Here is a 21,313-nt window from a genome sequence, read left to right as displayed (position 1 = left end):
CATTCCTAGCAGGGTGTGGAGTGAATGACCGTCTCAGACGTGAGTGGGCACAGCAGACACCCGGAGTGCTTGTTTACCTGTAGGGCCATGCTGTCCCCAGACAAGGGCTGTGTGGGGACAGGGCATTAGGGAGGCTGGGCCCTCACCCTTAGAAGTGTGGGAGGTAACACAGCTTTTTGCTTAACTCTCTCAATGTACATACTAATTTCAATCAGAGGATCCACTAGCAATATTGGTATTTATAATGGTTATTAATTACTCATTTATGTATAGTTAAATATTCCAGATAAGAAGTTTTAAATAATTTTAGCAAAATTTGCAACTATTCTCAAGTTTTTTTGGAAGAAAATAAGTGAGGAATTCATGCAGGAGAAACAAGAAGGAAAAACTTTGCTGCTGATAAACGCGTTAGAAGCTGTGAGAATGGAAAACATAGGGCGCTGGCCTATTAACAGGCTTATGTGTGGGACCCAGACACCTGTGTAAGTGGGATGACATAACGTGTGATAAAAGTGATGCATTTTCCTCACTAGGGGACAAGTGGGCCTGGGTGAACTGGGTGCCGGTGGGGGGCAGTCATTTCATGGCCTTCCCTCTAACTGTCCACCAAAGTAAATGTAGGATAGTCAAAAGGGCAATAAATACATCAAGTCAGAAAAGAAATCACAATAAAACATAAATGAAGTTTTTCAGTTTTTTTGATAGCAGGGGAAGGTAACTGTCAAACTTAAAATAGTGAACTAAAAAGAAAAGTTGAGTAGACTTACCTCCACTTAATTAAGCTTTCAAGAATCAGAAATATAATTAACTCTAAAGACGAACAAGGTGGGAAAAGAATTTGCAACAGAAATGATCAGAATTCATTTCTTACCACACGTAGCTCATCCTGGGGAGCTAAGAAGTGAACCAAGGTCTCCGCAGACTGAGGACATGAGCAGGCCGTCATTTCAGGGGTGCTCACCAGGCGGCAGCTCTGGCTTTGCACTTCACCCCTAAATAAACCCTCCTGGCAGCCTCTGAGGGGTTGTTTAACACATTTTACAGATGAGCCAAGTGGCTTGGCCAGTGCAGGTAACATGTCCTCTGCTGCTGAGGTGGGGCTGCCGCTCATTCTGAGGGGGCCCAGGACCCTCAGGCACTCGTCTAGCTGGCCTGTCCAAGGATAGTCCAAAAGCAGGAAAGGGCTAATAAGCATAAGAAAAATACTCATCCTTGGTATTTAAGATCTGCTCGTAAAAACTGTTACCTCTGGGATTGACAAGCAGAAACTTGCAGAAAAATCACCCATCACAGTCCTGGCTGCCTAGCACATTACGGAAAGGGCAGCGCTCTGGGGTGGAAGAGAAGCTGTGTGGAGAGAGTTTGACAGTGTGTATCTAGCCTCCCATCCCCCCCTGAACGTCCCACATGTCATCTTTAGCTTAGTATTTCTAGGGATCCTGAGTAGTGAGAAACATGGACAAGGTTTTATGCACACAGGTGTTCAATTGATTGTTATTTATGCTATTTGAAATTGGCAAATGACTGAAAGTGCCTGCTAGAATAGTTCAGAATCTGAAAAAAATATTTTCCAAGGTTTTAAAGTACTCTTGTGATGTTATTTGGGGTTAAAAAGCAAAAACAAAACCATTTATACCACATGATTTTGACATTGTCTAGGTATGAATAATAGAGGTGCAAAAAGTCCCTGAGAAAGCTAAGTTACCCACTGCCATGGGATGAGCCTCATTTTTATTTTATGTCTGCTCTGTATTTCCAAAAATGTATGTGGATCATTTTAAAATCTGGAAAAGAAAGAAAGAATATTTCTCTCAGATGGTAGAGAGCTTCCTGGATGGAGAAACACTGGCTGTGAAATTGCAGCAACTAGCTGGAGTGACTCCAGGTGGGGAAACTCCACTGAATTTGGGGTCTTGGGAGGTACCACTTGTCACTAACCTGGGAATCCCAGCTCCATGTGGGTTACCTGGGCAGGGTTCCTGGTGGCATTGCTCTTGCCTCCCAGACGCCAAGACCTCCACACCAACCCCTCTCCTCTTTCCTAACCTGAAACTCACGCTCTGTGTTTACCAGAGAGTCTTGATTAAAGGGGTCATGTCACCCAGCCACTTAGAGCTCTGGGGATTGCTTGTTGCCATGGAAATGTTCAGAAAGATGTGTTAAAATACAGTAGTACATGTCAGATGATTATTATTCCCTTTTTTATCAGGGTAATTTGGAACCCCCAAGTGATTTACATATAACATATATAGCATATATGCCTCATAACTAATTCAGACATTGCATACATACATAAAACGTGTGTACATTTCTTTTTTGTCTGAAAGGACAGACTAAAAAAAGGAGAGGATAACATCCCTGTGTCAGAGAGGTTTGATTACTTTTTTAAAATACTTTTTAGCATGTAGATTTTCATAATGAGCAAGTATTTCACCCATGATTAAAAATCAAAAAGCTATTTCTTTTGAAAGAGGAGAACAAAGGAGAGAGAAGCAAATGAAAATATCTTCCACACCTTGGGGGGTCTGATGGTTTTTCCCCAGATTTTCCCAGGAAGACATGAACGTGCAGGGCCCGGCTGGGGGTGTTGGGCAGGAGTCGTCTTCCTCCTTCCTTCCGGGGGTGGGGAGCTGGCCCGTCAGGACTCTGCCTCACCCAATCCTGGGAGTGGCCCCCAGCACTGTGTGGACTGGCCCCTCACCTCGTTCACCTGCTGGCTGACCCCCACAGTGGGCAGAGGGCCCATCCCCATACTTAGCATAGGCAGGTGCTGGGCGGAGAAGCCTCTTACTGGGGAGCTCTCAAGGCCACATGCACCTTAGCAAAATAAATGTATTTTTTGAGTTTCTTGGGCAGGAAGGCGCATGGGCTCTGACACCTGGCTGCCTGGGTTCCAGTCCTACTGGCTCGGGGATAGTAGGGTGGACGTAGCCTTCCTGGGCCTTCTCATCCTCATCTGTGAAATGGAAGTTGGGCCCAGCAGGAACCTCGATGCGCTTGTTGGCTAGTGCCCGTGCTTATGCATGGGATGTGCCATTGGCACAGCCTGCAGCCCCGGGAGGCTCTTTTGTGTAGAGATGAGGTGGCTGCCAGTAACTACCATATTTGTGTCAGTGTCTTATCAATATTAATAGATTTTCCTTGCAGATCTTATATTTTGACACAGTTCTAAAACCTTTCTAATTGCAGAGGTAATGTATATGCATTATGCAAATCTCAAAGATTTCTTAGATCTGTAAGAGAAGTTTGACATTTTCCATTCCAAGGTAACCATTGCTTAGATTTCATCACAAGCATGTAAATATTAAATGACCCATTTTCTTTTTCCACATTTTAATTTATCTCTTATTGGTTTAATTCTAATCCCATGAAGATGTTTTTCTGAATTGTGGGCTTGGCTGTAATACTGATGTTTTAACTTTTGCCTAAAATTTTTGCCCTCATCCTGATGTCTAAAAAATGCCGCTGAGCTCCTTACCTTACACTTTGTGGAGCGGGCCACTTATAAAACAGTCTCTGAATGTTTCTGTACCAGACACAAACCGCCTAGGGCTTGATTACCAGTAATTGTTAGAGCAAATGCATATGTTCCTTGGAATGTTGATAATTTATATTCATTACATAAATCCATCAGTTGACAGTGATGGATTTTTCCCCAGATTTTCCCAGTGAGAATCATGGACCTATGTATATGTATCTTTGAGATACATTTGAGATACGTTTGAGATATGTTTGAGAAACGCCCCTTTGTCATGGGAAGCAATTGAAGCCAGAAAAAGGAATAACTTTTCTTCTAACTTCCTGGTCAAGCAGGTTGCACCTTTTCATGGTTAACTTCCCTTTTGCAGTGTACTAAACATCTGTCATTTAAAACTAAAAAAGTAAATAAATCAGGTGTAAGTAAAAAATTGAGGAAGAAGGATATGCTGGTGGTGGTGGATTTGCACAGGTGTGAAATGCTCCTTTTGACCAGAGCCTTCTGTTCCTGTGTGCTCTAGGACCAGGTGGAGCAGACCTCCCCTCACAGTGCCCAGGATCTGGCAGGACCTGGCTTCCCAGCACAGTCTGATCAGCTCGCCAGTCACCAAGGTGAGAAACGGCAAAAGCCCGGTGTCACCAATGCTGTGACCCCCAGCCACGCTTTGCAAGGATGCTGGGGGTTTGTGGTCTAAGAAATTATTCTTGGTACTAATACAAGATTCTGACCTCAGCTCTTCTTTCTCCTTTAAGGAAAACAAATTCTGACAAAAATACTAGGTTGTGATATCTTCATATGTTTCCCTTCAATGAACCAACTTCAGTGAGTGAAATTTCAGTCACTTCTATATGAGTTGTCCCAGGATTCAGCTCAGAGGCATCTTGATGTTGGGTATTGAGGGCTCGTCTATGGAGAACTACTCTTAGTTTTGGCATTTTTATATTTACACTGAAGCCAGTTTTGTGTGTATGCAGTCTTGGTAACTCTTCACCTTCCTGTGGTTCTTTCTCTCTCTTCTATTTAATTTCTGATGGGGTCATCACAAGGAAGAGCAGGATGAGGGGTTAGTAAACTAGGGCTAATGGATGTAAACTTTGGTTCAGGACGGGAGCCCAGGAAGGGAAGCGGTCTGATGATGGGACAGAACAGGAAAAGTGCACATGGCAGTTGTTTGATTACTAGAGAGCATAGGTACAAGAAACTGTAGTGTTTAGAGCTGGTAGGAATTAGAATAATCAGATTTTTAATATTGCCTAATGAGAAAGGAATGAAATTTAGCAAAAACTAAAGCTGGAAGCTGACCGTGAAGTCAGAGAGATTTTTTTCTCAAGTATTAGAGGAGTCATAGAAGTAGTCAGGACTTTCTGTGTTAGACATAACTTCAGGGTCAACTTGTAGAAAACTTTCAAGTGAGATGATACAAAGGAAAGTCTCAATTTGTTAATACTGGCTTTGAAACTCAGGAATATTTTAATTTATTACCTTTCACTGCCGACAAATGGTCTCTTTTAGACTAGCATAATCTAAGTTTTGGGTATTAATGTTCATATAAAAATTTATGTTAATTGTAGGAAAAATTACACTGAAAGGATGTTTTGAAGCTTATCTCTTTTCCTGTGCCTTTCAGCTATACATTCAAGTGTCCCACAGTACCACACCTGCTCAGGTAGTGCAGGTAAAGGGAAGTCGAGGCACAGAGGTGGAACAGAGCCACTTCTCTTTCCTGGTCAGGAGGTGTGCAGTGGGCGGCAGAGGCTGGCATCTGACACATCCCAGCCCCGAAGCAGGGCTTTAGAGGCATGAGTGAGCTTGTTTCCATACTGAACTCAGCGTCCCAGGGAGTCAGTCCTTTTAAGCACACCCATGATGTTGTCCACCTTTGCCTCCAGTCCCGATAATTCTACACACGCAGCATGTAAAACAGGAGAATCAAAAGGACTCAGCCTGGCTCAGACACCAGACAGACATTCGCACAGAGCAGTGAGCACCCACGTCCACCAGGTGACAGACTGAAAAGTCTCCACTGATGGCTGGCCTTCTAGATGGTCAGCCGGGCACAGCCAGGAGAGCCAGAGCTGGCCCACGTGGCCTCACAGCTCAGTGACTGGCTCAGCCTGCACAGTCTCCCACAGGCAGCCTGAACGCCCCCTCCACTGCCATGGCGGGGGGCAGAGGGCGAAAGGAAAAAGAGCACAGCCCACACCAAAGGTCTGCAGATCCTGCTCCCAAACTTATGAGGCAGTCTCCTTACTAAGACACAGCTCACAGAATCAACTGACTGCCAGGTTACATATGCAGTAAAGGTAAATCTGACAAAAGGTTTGAATAAGTATTTGTAATGCTCAGGGAGATGACTGAATGAGTAACATCCATAAAAGAGGACGAGAAACTCAGAAACACGATGGGAAGAAGTGAAGCAAGAACAGATAGGTGTGAGGAAGAGTCCCTTAGAAATTTTGGAAATGAAATCTACACTTATTGGCATTTAAAAAATGCCAGATCTAGTCTAGCGGCTCAATTGAACAAAAATGCATAGAACTCTGCACCCAACACACAGATTCCTGATTCTTGTCTAAGATCTGTGTAACTTGTTAAAAAGTTGATCATACATGGAATGTTGCACTAAATTATAAGCAGCTTTAAGTGAGATTAGGTTAGAAGTCAGCAGAAGTTCGAAAACATGTAAACATGTATGGAAACTTTAAAATACACCCTTACTTCTCTCATGGATTAAAGATGAAATCACAGTAAAAATATCAGTTATTTGGAACTGAATGAAAAGTGAATGTGTTACAGGTTGAAAGTTATATAATGCTGCTAAAAGTAGGTGTTTGAGTCTCAGATTTAAGCTTTAAATGAAGAAAAATTCAAATTAGAAGAATGAGAACTGAATAACTAAGAAATGTAGAAGGATATAATTATGAAAATAAAGAGTAGACATTATTGAAGTGATACAGAAAGTATCAAGAGATAAGAGCGAAATCAGAAATCTATAAAATCTCTGGAAACCACAAACCTAGGGCAGATGCTTAGGAGAAAGGTATGCACACAGGAAAATCATGTGAAGAGTATGTCAGAGAGTTAAAAAATAAAACAAGATAAATGTGAACAACTTAATGCCAATAAATGTGAAAACATGAGGGAAATGGCTAATGTGTTGCAAAAATATAAAAACAAAAGTGTAACACCTAATGCTGATGAGGATGCAGAGCACCAGGAACTCTCACTCATGGTTGGTGGGATGCAGAATGGTGCAGCCACTTTGGAGACACTTTGGCAGCTTCTTAGGACGCTGACTCTTACCAGATTATCTAGCATCATGCTTCTTGGTATTTACCCAGACAAGTTGAAAACTTAGGTCCACCCAAACACTTGCACATGGATGTTTGTAGCAGCTTTATAATTGCCAGAACTTGAAAGCAGCCAAGAAGTCCTTCAGTAGGTGATGGATACATGAGCTGGGGCACGTCTAGACAATGGAGTATTCTGTCACTGAGACTAAATGAGCTATCAAGCGATCAGAAGCCCTGGAGGCACCTTAAATGCATACTACTAAGTGAAAGGAGCCAATTAGAAAAGGCTCTGAAATGTATCTTTCCATCTATTGAATGTTGAAGAAAAGGTAAAACTATGGAGATAGTAAGAAGGTTAGTGGTTGCCAGGGGTAGTGGGGAGAGATGAATAGGCAGAGCACAGCAGGTTTTTAGGGCAGTGAATCTGTACATGATGATACAGTGCTGGATATACTCATGGATAGATTTGTCCAAACCCGTGGAAGGCATGACACCAATAGTGAACCCTAAAGGTTAACTGTGGAATTCCCTGTCAGTGTAGGTTTATCCTTGGTAACAAATGTACTATTCTCATGAGTGTTGCTAATTCTGGGGGAGGCTGTGCATGGGGTTGGGGTGAGGGTTGTATGGGAAATCTCTGTACCCCCTCTCAGTGTTGTTGACCTAAATCTGCTCTAAAAAGTAAAGTCTTAAAAAAAAAAATGGGACCCAATTGGAAGAAGAAAAAGCCTACCTAAGAAAACCAAGAATATTTTTTCTGTGCAATGTGAATTATATACTATATGACGTGATGGAAAAGATAGCTTTGAGAAGTATAGATAGCACTCAAAGTTTTAAGTAGAGAATTCTAAAGAAATAGAGAATAATAGTTGAAAGAGAAAGACAAAGCAAAACCTAACTGACATTTGGAGAAATACAAAATCTTAAAGAAACAACTTTTGTTTCTCCATTGGAAGAATGGAGTCTGTAATCAATGCCATCCCCCCCAAAATGCTCAGGGAGTTTAAGAGTGTCAGGAAACCTTTAATGAATAAGTAATTGCTTTCTTTATAGGAACTGTTAGAGAGGTAGGGGAAAGAGTCATCCCACTCATTTTTATAATGTTTTGTAGCTTTGCAAGAGACAGTACAAGAAATCCAAATGTAAGCCTATTTCACGTTAACAGACAACCAGAAAGTTTATGGAAAACATTTATGAACCAAATTTAAGTTTCTTAAATGAAACGAAAACCAAACAAATGTTATGACCAAATTGGGTTTGCTATAATCTTGCAAGGATTCTTTACCATCATTAGACTATGAACACATTTAACATGTTAAAAGATTAAAGGGGGGAGGAATTATCATCTTACCAGAGACAGAATATTTAATATTGTTCTTCACTCATACAATACAAAACAAATAGCAACAAAACTCTTACAAACCAAACTCTGTGACCTGCTTTAAATGTATTTGTCAAAACATACAGCATTCATCATACATAATGGAGTTGTGCCTGTGAAAATCAGGAGTCACACAAAAATACTGCTGTCACTAAAGGTCTTAGCCAGTTTAATAAAACAAGCAAATGAAGAAGTAGAAATGCAGACACTGAAAGAAAGAAATAAAAGCTGGGCCTATCTTCCAGTGATGATATTAGCCAAATAGAAAATCCACACAGTTATACAGACCAACTTTTAGAATGAATGCGTTCTTCTGGTGGGCAGATAATCATGTGAGAGCAACAGAGATAAAATTTAACAGTATCTTGTGCAAAAGAAAACAACCAGGAATCATAATCCGAAAAGAAGTCCCACTTATGTTAACAACAAAAATGATAAGGTATCCAGAAGTAAATTCAGTTAGATTACTTGACATTGTAAGATGTTGCTAAAGGACATAGAAAGACCTAAATAAGTGGAGGGCTATCCCATGATCACGAATCAGAAGACTGAAATAGTGAAGATGTCACATCATCCCAAATTTATCTTTAAATTTAATGCATGTCAAATTTAACCAGATTTCAGAGAGTTTTGGTGTGACTTGACGGATGGTTCCTAACTTTAAAATGTGGACAAGCGAAACTCAATAACAACCAGTAAGGACAAATTTGAAGAGCAGGGTGTAAGGAGGGGTGATTGCCCTGTCAGATACCAAGTCTCAGGAAGCATGTTATTGGCTCCAGGGCAGACAGATGACAGAAGACCAGAGCAGACACCCCGCAGAGAGACTCACACATTCCTGAAGGGTCCATCCAGCACAGAAGAGCTGTGCAGTCCGAGGACACAGGCCCGTGACTTCCCTGGGCAGGGAGCGGCGGCTGGATTCCCATTGCATGTGACCCATAACCATCAGCCTCAGCTCAGTTACATCACTAAAGGTGGAAAACAAAATGTTTTGTTTTAAATTTAATGTTTTAAATTTAAATGTTTTAAAACTTACTGTAATAGTAAGAATTAATGAGTAGTGAGAATCTTTATGCCCTCAGATGAAGGGAGAATTTCCTAAGACTTAGCACAACCATAAAGGTGAAATGATGTCTGAGTACGTTTCACATACAAATTTCCATTCAAACTTAGACAGCATTTAAAAAAACTTGAACAGGCATGCTTCAGCCTGGGACAGATACTTGCAGTGGCAATGCATGGAACAGAGTATTAGTATCTTCAATTGATTTTAAAAGCCCTATAAATAAGAGATACAATAGGGAAACTGGTACAAAACGTTAGTAGGCGGTTTGCAAAGAGGAAAGCACGCCATGTTTGTATCTGACTCTGGACACTCATTTTACAGAAAAGTGTGGAAAGTGACTGAGCCAGAACAAGTTCCAGTGCCCAGAGCTCTGGTGGGCAGCCGAGGAACATGTCTGTCTGTCAAGTATGTCCGCGTGCCGCATGACCATCCCTCTGCCTGGCATTCCCTGGTCCTGTGTCTGTCATGAGCAGGCTAGGGGTCTGCAGCCCTCCTGGGTGACTCTGTGCTTTGCTAGGCCAGCGTCTGCTCAGCCTGTGGGAACAAGCGCTTCCCCACTGGTGACCTCCGCCCAGCTGGCTGAGGCGTCCCTGCCCCTCCTGACACTGGGTGCTTAACAAGATGCCTTGGGACGCCTGACAGAATTTGACTCAGATACAGTGCTCAAGGCATACTCAGTTGCTCTGATTATAGGACTCAGGTCTGCTTGAGGTGTTTGATCTGGAGTTGGCTGGTTCTCTGCAGGGAACCTGATGTTTGGAATAGAAAATTCACTGTGACTTTCCTTGACCTGTTCTTTCTGCCTGGCAGAGAGGATTTAATACTCTTGTTTTTATTAGCTCATTCCTAAAGTAAGCAGCTTATTTTTGTGTGACAGTAGCTAAAAATGCTTCATGCATTTCCTAGCAGATCCTTCAGGAAGGGATGCATTTTCCTTTGGAAGCTGGTGGTTTTGTACTAGCTGGGTGACTCCTGGCAGTTTTTTTTTAAATACTTGTTTTTTATTGTGGTAAAATAAACGTAAGATTTACCACTTAATCCTTTTTAGGTATACAGTTGACTGGCACTCCTTATATCCAAAGGTGTGCAATTACCACCACTGTCTATTTCAAAAACTTTTTATCACCCTAAACAGAAACTCTGTGCCCACGAAGTAATAACTCCCCCTGGCTCCTGGTAACCCCTGTTCTACCCTCTGTCCCTGTGAATTTGCAGATTCTAGACACCTCCTGTAAGTGGATCAGACGCTATTTGTCCTCGTGTGACTGGCTTTCTTCACTTAGCATAATGTTCCCAAGGCTCACCCTGGTGGCATCCTGTGACAGGAGCTCATTCCTTTTAGGGCTGAATGATATTGTACATACACAGCTTTTTCTTTCTCTGGTCATCTGTCAGCAGACACGTGGCTCGCTCTCCCACCTTTTGGCTCTTGTGAATAGATCTGCAGTGAACACGGGTGTACAAACACAGGTTGGGTCCCTGTTTTCAGGTCATTTGAATATATACTCAGGACTGAAATTGTTTAATATGGTAATTCTGTGTTTAACTTCTTCTTGACAATATTTCAATTTGTCAGTGTGGATTTCAGAGAATTTTGACATTAGAAGTTTGGCCTTTTCTCATTTTGAACAAGTCTCTCACTAGAGCATGACGGAGCAAAGATGCCCCCAGGAGCTAAAAAAGGTTTCAAATCTATGCGTGAAGGTCACAGGAGTCTCCTGCATGGGGCATTTCATCGTGACTGTTTCCCTTGGATCAGGGGCTGTGTGAGCAGCACGGGAAAGCCTCTTGAGACATACTCAAAACTTTGCCCGTGACCCCTGAGGTCGAAATCCAGGGATTTACTGGCTCAGCTTGGAGGCACCCAACTCCAGCAGCGGCTCCCCTCCCTTGAGGGATGCCTTCCGGGTCTGGCTGTCAGCATCCTGTCACACCTGTTGCTACTCTGTTCTGGCTTAGGGTCTTCGCTTGGTTTTCTGCAAGCCAAAGGAATTGGTGATCAGCATGCAGTTTTAATGTGCAGAAATGTATTTGGTGGGATGCTTTCCTTTCCAGTAATACATGAGTGTAGAAAGAAGATGTGAAAAGGACACTTTCAGAATCTCCCGTATCTCACCGGATAGTCTGTTTGCCAGGTGGAAAAGACCAGAATTACGAAAGAATGTCAATTAGGAGGGAGGCTGAAATAAACTAAGAAAGATAGTTTTGTTTTGATTCTTTCCCTTCGGGGAGCTGTTCTAAATGTCTTCAGGGGATGGCCAGGCTTTGAGTTGTTGGGCAAGCGAGTAACAGCTATATGCCTTTTCCATTCTTCATTTGTATATACTCATCTTCTGTAATTACTGTGAAAAATAGTCATAGTGGTGATGATGATAACTTGGAGCCCTGTGCAAAAGCTGCTGTGTGTCTTAGACATCTTTCACTTAATTATGAGAGACAGAGACAGAGAAACTGAGGTACAGAGGTTTGATGACTTTCCCAGAAGTCGCAGAGAGGTCAACAAACAAGTAACACTGGAGTCAAAGCCGAGTCCATCCAACTTTACGTTTTGAGATAATTCAGAAGCAGCATCTAGCATGAGCCTGTACTTACAGATGCCCTGGAAGGGCTGCTTTACACATCACATTTTCCCCCTTTCTCCTGAGATCACGCATTTCTGCAGGTAGGAACTGTGTGACTTATTTACCTTGAAGGTTCTGATCTAGTGTGTTGTCCACAGTTGTATTTAATAGATAATTGTTTCAGGAATTCCTGACTTCACGCACCACACATGAATACTTTTGTGGGCTGCAGAGAGGTCCCGAGTTCCAGCCTCTACCCTCCGTGTGTGAGGTTCCAGTAATTCCAGGCAGGTAAAGACCTTCCCTTCCAGGGGTGCTGTTTCCGGGCTGTCAGGAGCCTTTGGGTGAGGATGATAAATGAGAGTGTGAAAGTCAGCAGAGGAGTGTGGTACCTATGGATTGTTGCTTTTGAACTAAGCTTGCAGTGCACTTGGTCAAATGCTGTGATTCACTTCATCTTTTGCTGTGTTACACGTGAGAGTATCTTCAGCATTTTACCCATTGTACACATACACACAGATACACACATATGTAACTTTATTTTCTTAGTATCATTTCCTCACAGTGAAATTGCTGTCTTCCAAAGATAATATTCTTTTCCTGAAATGCCCAACAAAAACCCAACCAGTGCCTAACACTGGCCTCTTATTGGATATCCATGCCAAAGCTGATTTTTTCATTTGTTTGCCCTCCCCCCATGCCTAAACACCTTTTATTATGGTTAAGTTGCAGAAAAGCTAGGAGAACAGTCATCTATAATGCTTTTCCTATGAAGTAACTAATGTCCACGTTCTTTCTGCCTTAGGGGATACACAGCATGCTTGTGGCTGCACCTAGTGATTGCGTTTGTCCATGTCATTAATGATGCTTCTGTGCCACCAATTTTAATGATGATATTATCGTCACTGGAAAGACGTATCATGATTTCTTGCTTCTGTCCTGTTTCTTAAATGTTTAGTTGACTTCCCTATTATAAAAACAGGTTAAGAACTTGTTCTTGAGTCCACCTAACCGGCCTTTGAGGTGGGCACTGTTATCGTCCTGTGTTTCCAGGGAAGGAAACTGAGGTACAGAGGCTAGAAAAGGTACCTGGGTCACAGCCCAGATGAGAGGCAGCACTGGGTCTGTCCCTGGTGGGGCCCAGCATGCATGCCGTCTCCGCAGTGCTGTTCACCTGTGGATTAGCTCTCCATCTAAGAGGCAGGGGCCGCTCGGACCTTCCTTCCTTAGTGAGGCCTCACGCTTTCAAGTGGCTCACACAGGTTTTGGCTGCAGGGACTGGAAGTTCCTCGTCCTTTGAAGCAGCCACGTGGATGGGATCCCCAATGCAGGACCTTGGTTTCCTTTGCACTGTGCTCATTCAGTCCTTTCCACCGGGAAGATCATTTGTCTTCATAAGGAACATGGGGACAAAAAGGCCTTGAAGCGCCTGCTCGGCGGGCCTCACCCTGCCTGATTTCCACTTGGAGCTGAGCTGGAACACCCGTTGTCATCCTGTGTCGTTTCTCCCAGCTTGGCTGGGCCGGCCTCACTTACCTGACGCTCTGACAGCTCACGCCGTTCTCTCCAGTTTCCTTTTAGCAGATAATTGGACTCCATTAATGTCCCACGTTTCTTAGCTGTCAGGATGCTCACTGGGGATAGAGGGCTTTATCCCCAGGCAGCTTCTGTGCTGGGGCGTGCTGACTTTCACCCTCTTGCCCCCTGGTTCTACTGTTTCTTTCGATCATTCTTTTGTTCCTGTGGTTATTATTCATTCAGCAAATTTCTGTTGCTTGTCTAGGCCACACCATGCCCCAGGGCATGGCAGTGGGCAGTGAGCTGATTTTCAATTATTGGTCCTATAACATAGGACCTTTTTGTCCAAGGAAGTTAAATCCCATTTAGATGTGGCAGGATGCACCTTAAATATAATTCATTCTTAAGATCAGTGGTGAAAGACTATCTCTAGGTTCCCTTTAGGTTGAATACCAGAATTCACCACCTCCTAAAATTGAATACTATATGTTTATCATTATACTATATTATTCTTAACTTCCATTAACTTATTTTTTTAAATCATGATGAACTAGCCATTCCAGGTAAATACTCTATGGAATGATTTATTTTTCTTGTATAATTTTAAGTCTATCCCCAAGGGAGACTCTCAAACTGGAGATTTTCAGTAAGGCAATGTAAGCCTCCATCCCTTGGGACAGGATGTACCACTGCGTTTAGGAGGAATTGAAGAGGTGCAAGAACACTGGTTAACACAGCTAATACTGTCTACCCTGCTGTGAATGAATCTCACCTCTAGGTTTCAGAACTTCTAGTAGCGTACCTGGGGCAGGTGCTGTGTACACACATCCAGTTCATTCTTTCAGTGATGGTGCCAGGAGTGAACCCTTCTGTTTGGACTTTAGCATGCGGGCGCCCAGCCTCTGAGCCAAGAGTGCACCTGGTGACTCCCCTGCCCTCAGCATTTCAGAACATGCCAGGGCCTGGTAACTGACACCCACTGAACTCTGGATTTAGTTCTGACCAAGGAAGGCTGCAGTAATAGTTCTGACCTTTTCCAGGGTGGGTGGGGGTGGAGACAGGGCCTAGAAGAGATGGGGCACAGGTTGTTAATGCTTCCATCTCTGTGAGTGTATTTCAAATGTACTGAAAAATAATCCCAGTGGGCTGATAATCTACTTGTGTGTCAAATGGCTAAAAGCACTTTTGCGTAACAAATGCTCCCTGTTTGGGGGTGGGGCGCCGTGAACCCCAGCTCCGTCAGCTGGTTTTCTGCGTCATAGAAGAATGGTTTGCCTGCTCTGCAAAGGGGGTGGCAACCCTTGTTTGTCTACCATTATACCTCTGCCCGCTCCCTGTGTGGATGCCAGAGTTTTTTTCTTAAAACAGGGAACACCACTTTCTCTCTCAGACAGGTTGGGGTCCTTCTGTTGCTAAGAGTGAAGGACCAGCCACTGGGTAGGATTCAGGGCTCACATAGCGCAGCCTTATCTGCCTCTGGCTGCTCACCTGGTACCTGCCAGTGGCCCCTGGGCAGGCTGCACGGGCTGCTATTGTACTGTTAGATTCTGTCCTTCCCTTCCTTTGCCTGTGGCACCCCATCCCCTTATGCTTGCATTCCCCTCCTTCCAGCCCTGACTCCAGTGCCCTGCCTCCTCCCTGGATGCCCACCTCGCACCCTCTGCCCATGAGATACATTGCTTCCCCTTGGGTGGTCTCCTGTGGCTTTTTACTTCTCCCCCAAACTGATTCCACCTGGTTTTGTTTTATAGGGATACCAAGTGTGTGTGTCCTCCCAATTTATTTCCAGGTTCCTTGAGACCAGGAATCATGTTTATTTTTAGTCTTTGGTGACAACTGAAAAAATGTTGGATTTTTTTAGCCATAGCAGGGTAGGAAGTGAGGCTTCACTAATAGCCATGTGATGTCAGGCATGCATTTGAGCTTTTCTGAGCTTTGACTTTCTAACCTGTGCAGTGGGCCTGAGAGCGTAGAGCTCATAAGCAGTGCGAGGAGCAGATGAGGTGCCCTAACGAATGTCCTTGGACCTTCCTCCTCCCCTCCACACCTTCTTTCTGAATTACTCTCTTTGATCAGCACATAGTGCACTAGACATCATGAACAAGGGGCACTTGTAAACAAAATACTCTATTAAGCTTTATCAAGTGCTAAGTCTCTGTGTTCTTTGGAGCTGTGAGCGGTGAGTACATGACTTGTAAACCATCCTCTCCTTTGCACCTTCCATCTGGAAACGGGATCCTCCTGGTTCAGGGCTCACATTGCACTGAGTGCCAGCCGCTCCTGTGCCCGTGTGCTCTCTGCTGGCCGGGCTCAGCGTTAAAGGTGTGTGTTTGAAGGGAGATTCTCACATGGCCTGAAGCTGCCATCACCCAGAAGGACTGCAGATTTTCATTCCTTGGATGCCACACAGGAGCCAAGGAGAAGGTAGTAACTATGAAGCCGTCTTCTCTGGGCAGGGCCAGCTGTATCCAAGGTTGAGTGGTGTGAAAGGCTCCCAGCACCAGGGGCAAGAGAGTACATTCAAAGGGGAGTGATTGCTCACTGTAGCAATGCCCCAGGGGAGCATGGTGGTGTCTACACTTCCTGGTTAGAGACAGAATTGCATCATCCTGTCATTCCTGTGTGGCCTCAGGGATGACCAGATAAGTGCCATGTGGGCAGGTAGGCTCACACAGGCCCAGGTCTGGCCTGCTGGGTAATCTTCTTGCAAGAAGATCCCTGTGCCTCAGACAACCCTCCCATGTGGACATGTGACATCTCTTGTTGAAATTAGACAATCTGGCATTTATTCAATGGGTGGCCAGTGGGCCTTTTTCTAAGAAACTAAGACTGGAGACTTAGCAGCCTCCAGAGGGATTGGGTACTCTGCCTGGCTATCTTTCTGGAAAATCCTATAGCTCAATCTAACATGTTCTGATGACCTACTGTGCGGCAGGTATAAAATAAGGTAATGAGACAAAAAGAAGGATCATTCAGTTCCAGCCTTCTAGAAACTCAAGTTTCATAAGAAAAAGACTAAAGAAAATTAAAATCAGAATGTAAGAAGGAAGCAACATGTTCCACTTTGGAGCTGGACAGATCTGGGTTTGACTATTTACTCTACATCTTGGTAGATGAATGATTCTCTGCCTCAGTTTCTTAATCTGACATCTGTCAGAAGGCCTATGTGACTGGCTTGGTAGGAAGATGAAAAGCAGCTTGAGCTTTGGGATGTGCCTGGTATGGGACCTGGCACTTTGTAGGTATGGTAGATAGTGTTTGTCATCATCATGAATAGGTGCGATGTTATGAATAGAGAATAGAAGTCAAGCAGGTATCCACCTCTCTCATGTGCAGTCTGGGGCACCTCTCCCTCTGTGCTGGCTCCCCCAGAATTTGTGCCCATCAAACCCAGATTCCAAGAGCACTCCTGGGAGTCCCCCTTCTCCTGGGCATTGTAGACTACACCACTTGTGCACACACATGCTGTTACTTCACTTGATGGACAGCTAATTATCATAAGAATAATAAGCCCAGTTAAGAGCTATATTCATGAATCCAGGCAACTCTCAAGAACCTGCTTTCACAAACAGAAGCCCTCGGGCCATCTTGCTCATCAGACAGGTTGCAGGGGCACAGGTCTGGAGAGTCCCAGCCCCTCCCACCACATCCTGGAGAACCAGCTTTCTCTCCTGGGCCTTTCAGTTCTGGGATATGTGCCATTTCTTGGAATCGCCTGATGCGCCTTCTCTTGGAATGACTTTCCCCATCTAATGCCTTGAAAATTGGGCTCTTCTTAGAGCTGAATGCCCTCTACTTGACTGCCTTGCCTGTAAACAGAGATCTCATTTTAAAAGTCTTTTCTTCTGCCAAGTATGGAGCATAATCGTCCTAGGAGTGTTGCTGGCCTCTGGGGTGCATTCTGGTGTGCATGCTTCATCCACTCCGCCCAGGTTCTCTCCATCTGAGGACACAGCTGCCCTGTGCTGCTTCCCGCCCCCACATCCACCCTCTCATGCAGGACGCTCAGCCCTGGGATTCCCTCCGTTTAGCTGAGGCAGCCCCTCTGGTAAGGAGCCCACTCTTCCTTTGGGACGTCTCCACTCCCGGCTTTCCCATCAGTTGCCAGTACACTGGAGTGCTGTTAGCTTCATCATGGAAGGATTTCTCTTCCCAGAGGTGGTGAGTGGGTTTCCTGTCTTTCCTAGCTGCTTATAGTTAGCACTGCCTCCTCTGCCAAGCGTGTTGCCTGGGACTTCGTCAGAGTCCATGGGGGAGATTCTCATCCATTTTGTTAGCATCAGTATTTCCAGGACCTGGAGCCATGTCAGATAACGTAGTTAGTGCTCAGAAGAGAAATACTGGTTACATGAATGGAATTTTAAATTTATGGGATACATTCATCGAATTGTGGAGTATCAGTGCTGAATAGAATAATAAAGCCCCCCAATGTCTAATTTGCCTTTAAAACCTCATCTTTTGGAGAGCTTAGCACTAGTGGGCAGCAGACCTCTGGACTGTGACCTGGATTTTTCTTCTTCACTGCCACTGTTCTTGGGCTAATTTTTAGGGTTGATGGAAAGTGAGAACCTTCCAAATTGACAAAATATTTCCACAGTGTCCTGTACCCAGGCTTCTGCCTGATGTATGGTGTAATAGAAGAATTAGGAATCAAACTCAAGGTTGAAAAGAGGGATTAAATTGCTAAGGAAGACTTGGGAAAGATGCTATTAATCTTTCTGTTCTGTTCTTTTTCTCCCCCTCAAATCGTCTCCTAAAAGAACACACAGTCCTTGCACAGCTGGATGTCTGCTGTGCTGTGTGCCTTGTAGCCCAGGTCCTTGGTCCTTGCTTGGCAGGCTGGTGTTTTTTGGCAGAGGAAGAGTCCTCTCTTGTGTTGTACCTGCTCCGTGGTGCAGAACACAACAATCCTGAAGGACGTGCAAGAAACTGGGGATGTCCATGTGCTTCTTTGCAATGATGTGGCAGGAAAACCATCCAGGAAAGAAAGACAATTTGCACTGTTTTCTAGGTGAACATTGGAGGCCAGTTCTTGAATTTCAGTGACTGGAATCATGGAGTGAAATAAGCAGTTTTCTTATTTTATTCATTTATTTTGGGATAGGATTATTCTACAGTTCTTTAACACATAGGTTTAAAAAGAAAATCTCACTAGAATCAGAGTCCAGTGTGATTAATCTTCTTACTTTCCATGCTTGTTTGCTTTGGTGGAAGAGGTGGGGGTGTCTGGCCCCCAGGATACCTGTGTTTGATTCTGAGATCTGTCCTGGGCTTTGTACACTTTCTTCCGAGTGTTGCAGCTCCAGACTGTCATATAGCCCTAGCTGTAAGAACAAGGAATTTATTAGGATGGAGAGACACCACCCAGCCTCCCTCCCTGAGAGTAAGTACACTCAGCCTTCTGGGCTGCATCCAGCCTCGGCCACCAGCTGTTCCTGGGAAACGGGTGAAGAGCTATCGCACAGCTGTGTATGAGAGGTTGTAGACCTACTATATTCTTACAAGTTCTGTTCATTCAACCTCCATCGATGGTCATGCTTTGCGTGAGCTGTCTTAAGGTGAACACACGTAGGTTTGAATACCTCCCTGTCCAGTCCAGAGGACTGGCGGAGAAGCAGACACACTTGTACTGAAAATTGATGCTTGTTAGGATGAGGAATCCATGTTTACAACTGGGGACATGAGCAGCTGGGCCTGGGCCTTCACAAGCCAGTCTGCCTGGGGTCACCTGGTGATTCACCCAAAAAACCAGCTGTAGGGCCCTCATTGCCCTCAGCCTCCATGGCCTAGGGACCTCCCGGATTGTGTTACCTCCTGACTTGACCTTACACCCAGCTCCTAGACATATTTCTCTCCTGGAAGCGTCCCATGATCTTCTCCACAGCTGAACCAATGTCCCCACTGGTAACCCTGGGCCAGTTTCTGTGGCCAACCTGCACTGGCCCCAAGAGCCCAAAGGCCCAGCAGAAGATGTGATGTGGTGGCAAGGAGGCTTCATGCTGAGCTGTGGGCAGACACGGAGGACACCCATCCCCCAGGCCAAGGGGCAAGTGGGTGTGGTCAGATGGAGACACATGAGTGGACCCCAGTTGGGCACTAGGACCCCTCCGCCAAGCCCCAGTAGGGGCTCAGTCCCCTGACGCAGGCTCAGGTAGAGGGCACCTTAAGGTGCCCAGGTAGATCAGCCAAGCAAAGATCTTAAATGACTACAGTTGAAAATATGAAACATTCCAATTTAAAAAATGCTTTTTCTATTATTATTTTTTAAGTTGTGGGAAAATGCACCTGCCATAAAATGTGTAATTTTAGCCATTTGTAAGAGTATAGTTCAGTGATATTAAGGAAACTCACATTGTTTTTCAGCCATCACTACCACCCATCCACAGAACTCTTTATCAGCTTGTAAAACTGAAACTCTGCCCCCACTAAGCACTAACTCCCTGTCCCCCAGCCCAGCCCAATGCCTACCATTCTGCTTTCTGTATCAGTGAGTTTGACCCCTCTAGATGTCATGTAAGTTGAAATCCATAGTATTTGTCCTTCTGTGACTGGTTTCTCTCAGCATAAGGACCTCCAGGTTCATTTGTGTTGTAGCATGGGTGTCAAAATTCCCTTCCTTTCTAAGAATGAATAATAGCATTCCAGTGTGTGGGTTGATCACATTTTGTGCATCCAGTCAGCTGTCCTTGCTTGCTGCCCTTGGCTAGTGTGAACACTGCTGCTTATGAATACGGGTGATGGGTATGCAGATATCTGAGTCCTGGCTCTCAATTTTGGGATGTATATACCTACTTTGCTTTGTAAAAATGACTAAAAGAAGAAAAACTAGATTTTGTCTCAATTCTTTGGTCTAATCATTGAAGATATTTTTTACTAAACCCAAATTTTTGGTTGCTGTGTCTTAAGGTGAGCATCGAGGTATTCCATTGTTTCCCTCCCATTCTAACTGGGCTGGAAACCGCGGCAGCTGCTGATGAACATAAACGATCTTCCATTATAAATCCAGTCCCTTGGCCGCCTTTCCTCAGATTCAGATATATTTTCATGTGTGGGTATTTCTGGTTTTAAGTAGTATGTGTTTACTGTAGAAAATTTGCTGTATGTGACCCAGGATGAAGAAGAAATCCAGATTATAAAAGAGGACTAGGACCTCAAAATGTTTAAAAACCAGTATGTTAAATGATACTACTGAGGGTGTTTAATTTTATGAGATATGTAGAATCTCTGGGAATCCAAGTACTCTTGGGAAGGGGTGCAGCTCACCCCAGAAATGCCCAGACTGACGGACTAATAAGGAGCCACTGGCCACGGCCAGAGTCCACAAGAATCACCAGTGATGCACAGTGCTCCGTGTGCATCAAACGAATGCCACATGTGTCTTGGTAGGTCACCAGACTCTTCATTTTCGCCTAAACCTTTGCTGAGCTTCCCTTCAGGCTCTGGGGTCTAGGGGGGACTTTAGTCATTTATGTCCCATCAGGTTGGGTCAGAGACAGAAACTGCTACTCATCTTCTGGGTTAAGTGTGTAAAAGGATTTGTAACACGTTAAAAAACGGTCACACAGAGGCTTGGCATCACTCTAGGGGACAGCTCCTGCTTTTGCGTTTTATTTTTCTACAAAGATTTTCTGCAAAGATTTTTACATAATTAAAAATTAATATGTGTGCTACTTTGTTTTTGCACTTTCTGACATGTTGTGTTATAGCAGTGGCTTGAAAAAGAATGCAGTTTACATAGACTTTGAACCGTGTGTGGCTAGAAGATCTGGTACTATAATGAACTGCTTCGTCTGATAGAATTTACAGGTTCTGGGTTAATTTGATTTGCGACTGTTCTCATGGGTTTCCATTTCTCACATTTATACCAAATAAAACACATTGTGAGAATGTCAGCCCATGCTTTATAGGATGTTCTTATAGTCCTGGATTTGAGAGAGAAGTGAAGTTTGGGTAAGACCTGCAGGAGGCAGAGACCTAGAGGAGCTGTGCTCAGATCCCAGGCATTTGGGCTAA

General features: G+C 44.2%; 1 protein-coding gene across 11 annotated transcripts in view; it reads left to right on the top strand.

Annotated features, from left to right (window-relative positions):
• The window catches only part of GRB10 (growth factor receptor bound protein 10), a 203,377-nt gene that overhangs the window by 85,109 nt on the left and 96,955 nt on the right, over positions 1–21,313 (top strand). For 10 of the 11 annotated variants that reach the window (XR_012132421.1, XM_073239137.1, XM_073239136.1 and 7 more), the window contains one exon: positions 3,999–4,089. The exons of the other annotated variant lie outside the window; for it this stretch is intronic. Coding sequence is in view for 8 of the 10 variants with exons in the window: in XM_073239137.1 (XP_073095238.1) it covers positions 3,999–4,089 (91 nt within the window). In the remaining 2 variants the exon portion in view is untranslated. The remainder of the gene's footprint in view (positions 1–3,998; positions 4,090–21,313) is intronic. 11 annotated transcript variants of the gene reach the window in all.

Source organism: Manis javanica, chromosome 6 (genome assembly GCF_040802235.1).
Source record: "Manis javanica isolate MJ-LG chromosome 6, MJ_LKY, whole genome shotgun sequence".
NCBI classification, from domain to species: domain Eukaryota; kingdom Metazoa; phylum Chordata; class Mammalia; order Pholidota; family Manidae; genus Manis; species Manis javanica.
Note: the sequence above shows the minus strand (reverse complement) of the source record. Positions and strands in the feature narration are given on the sequence as shown.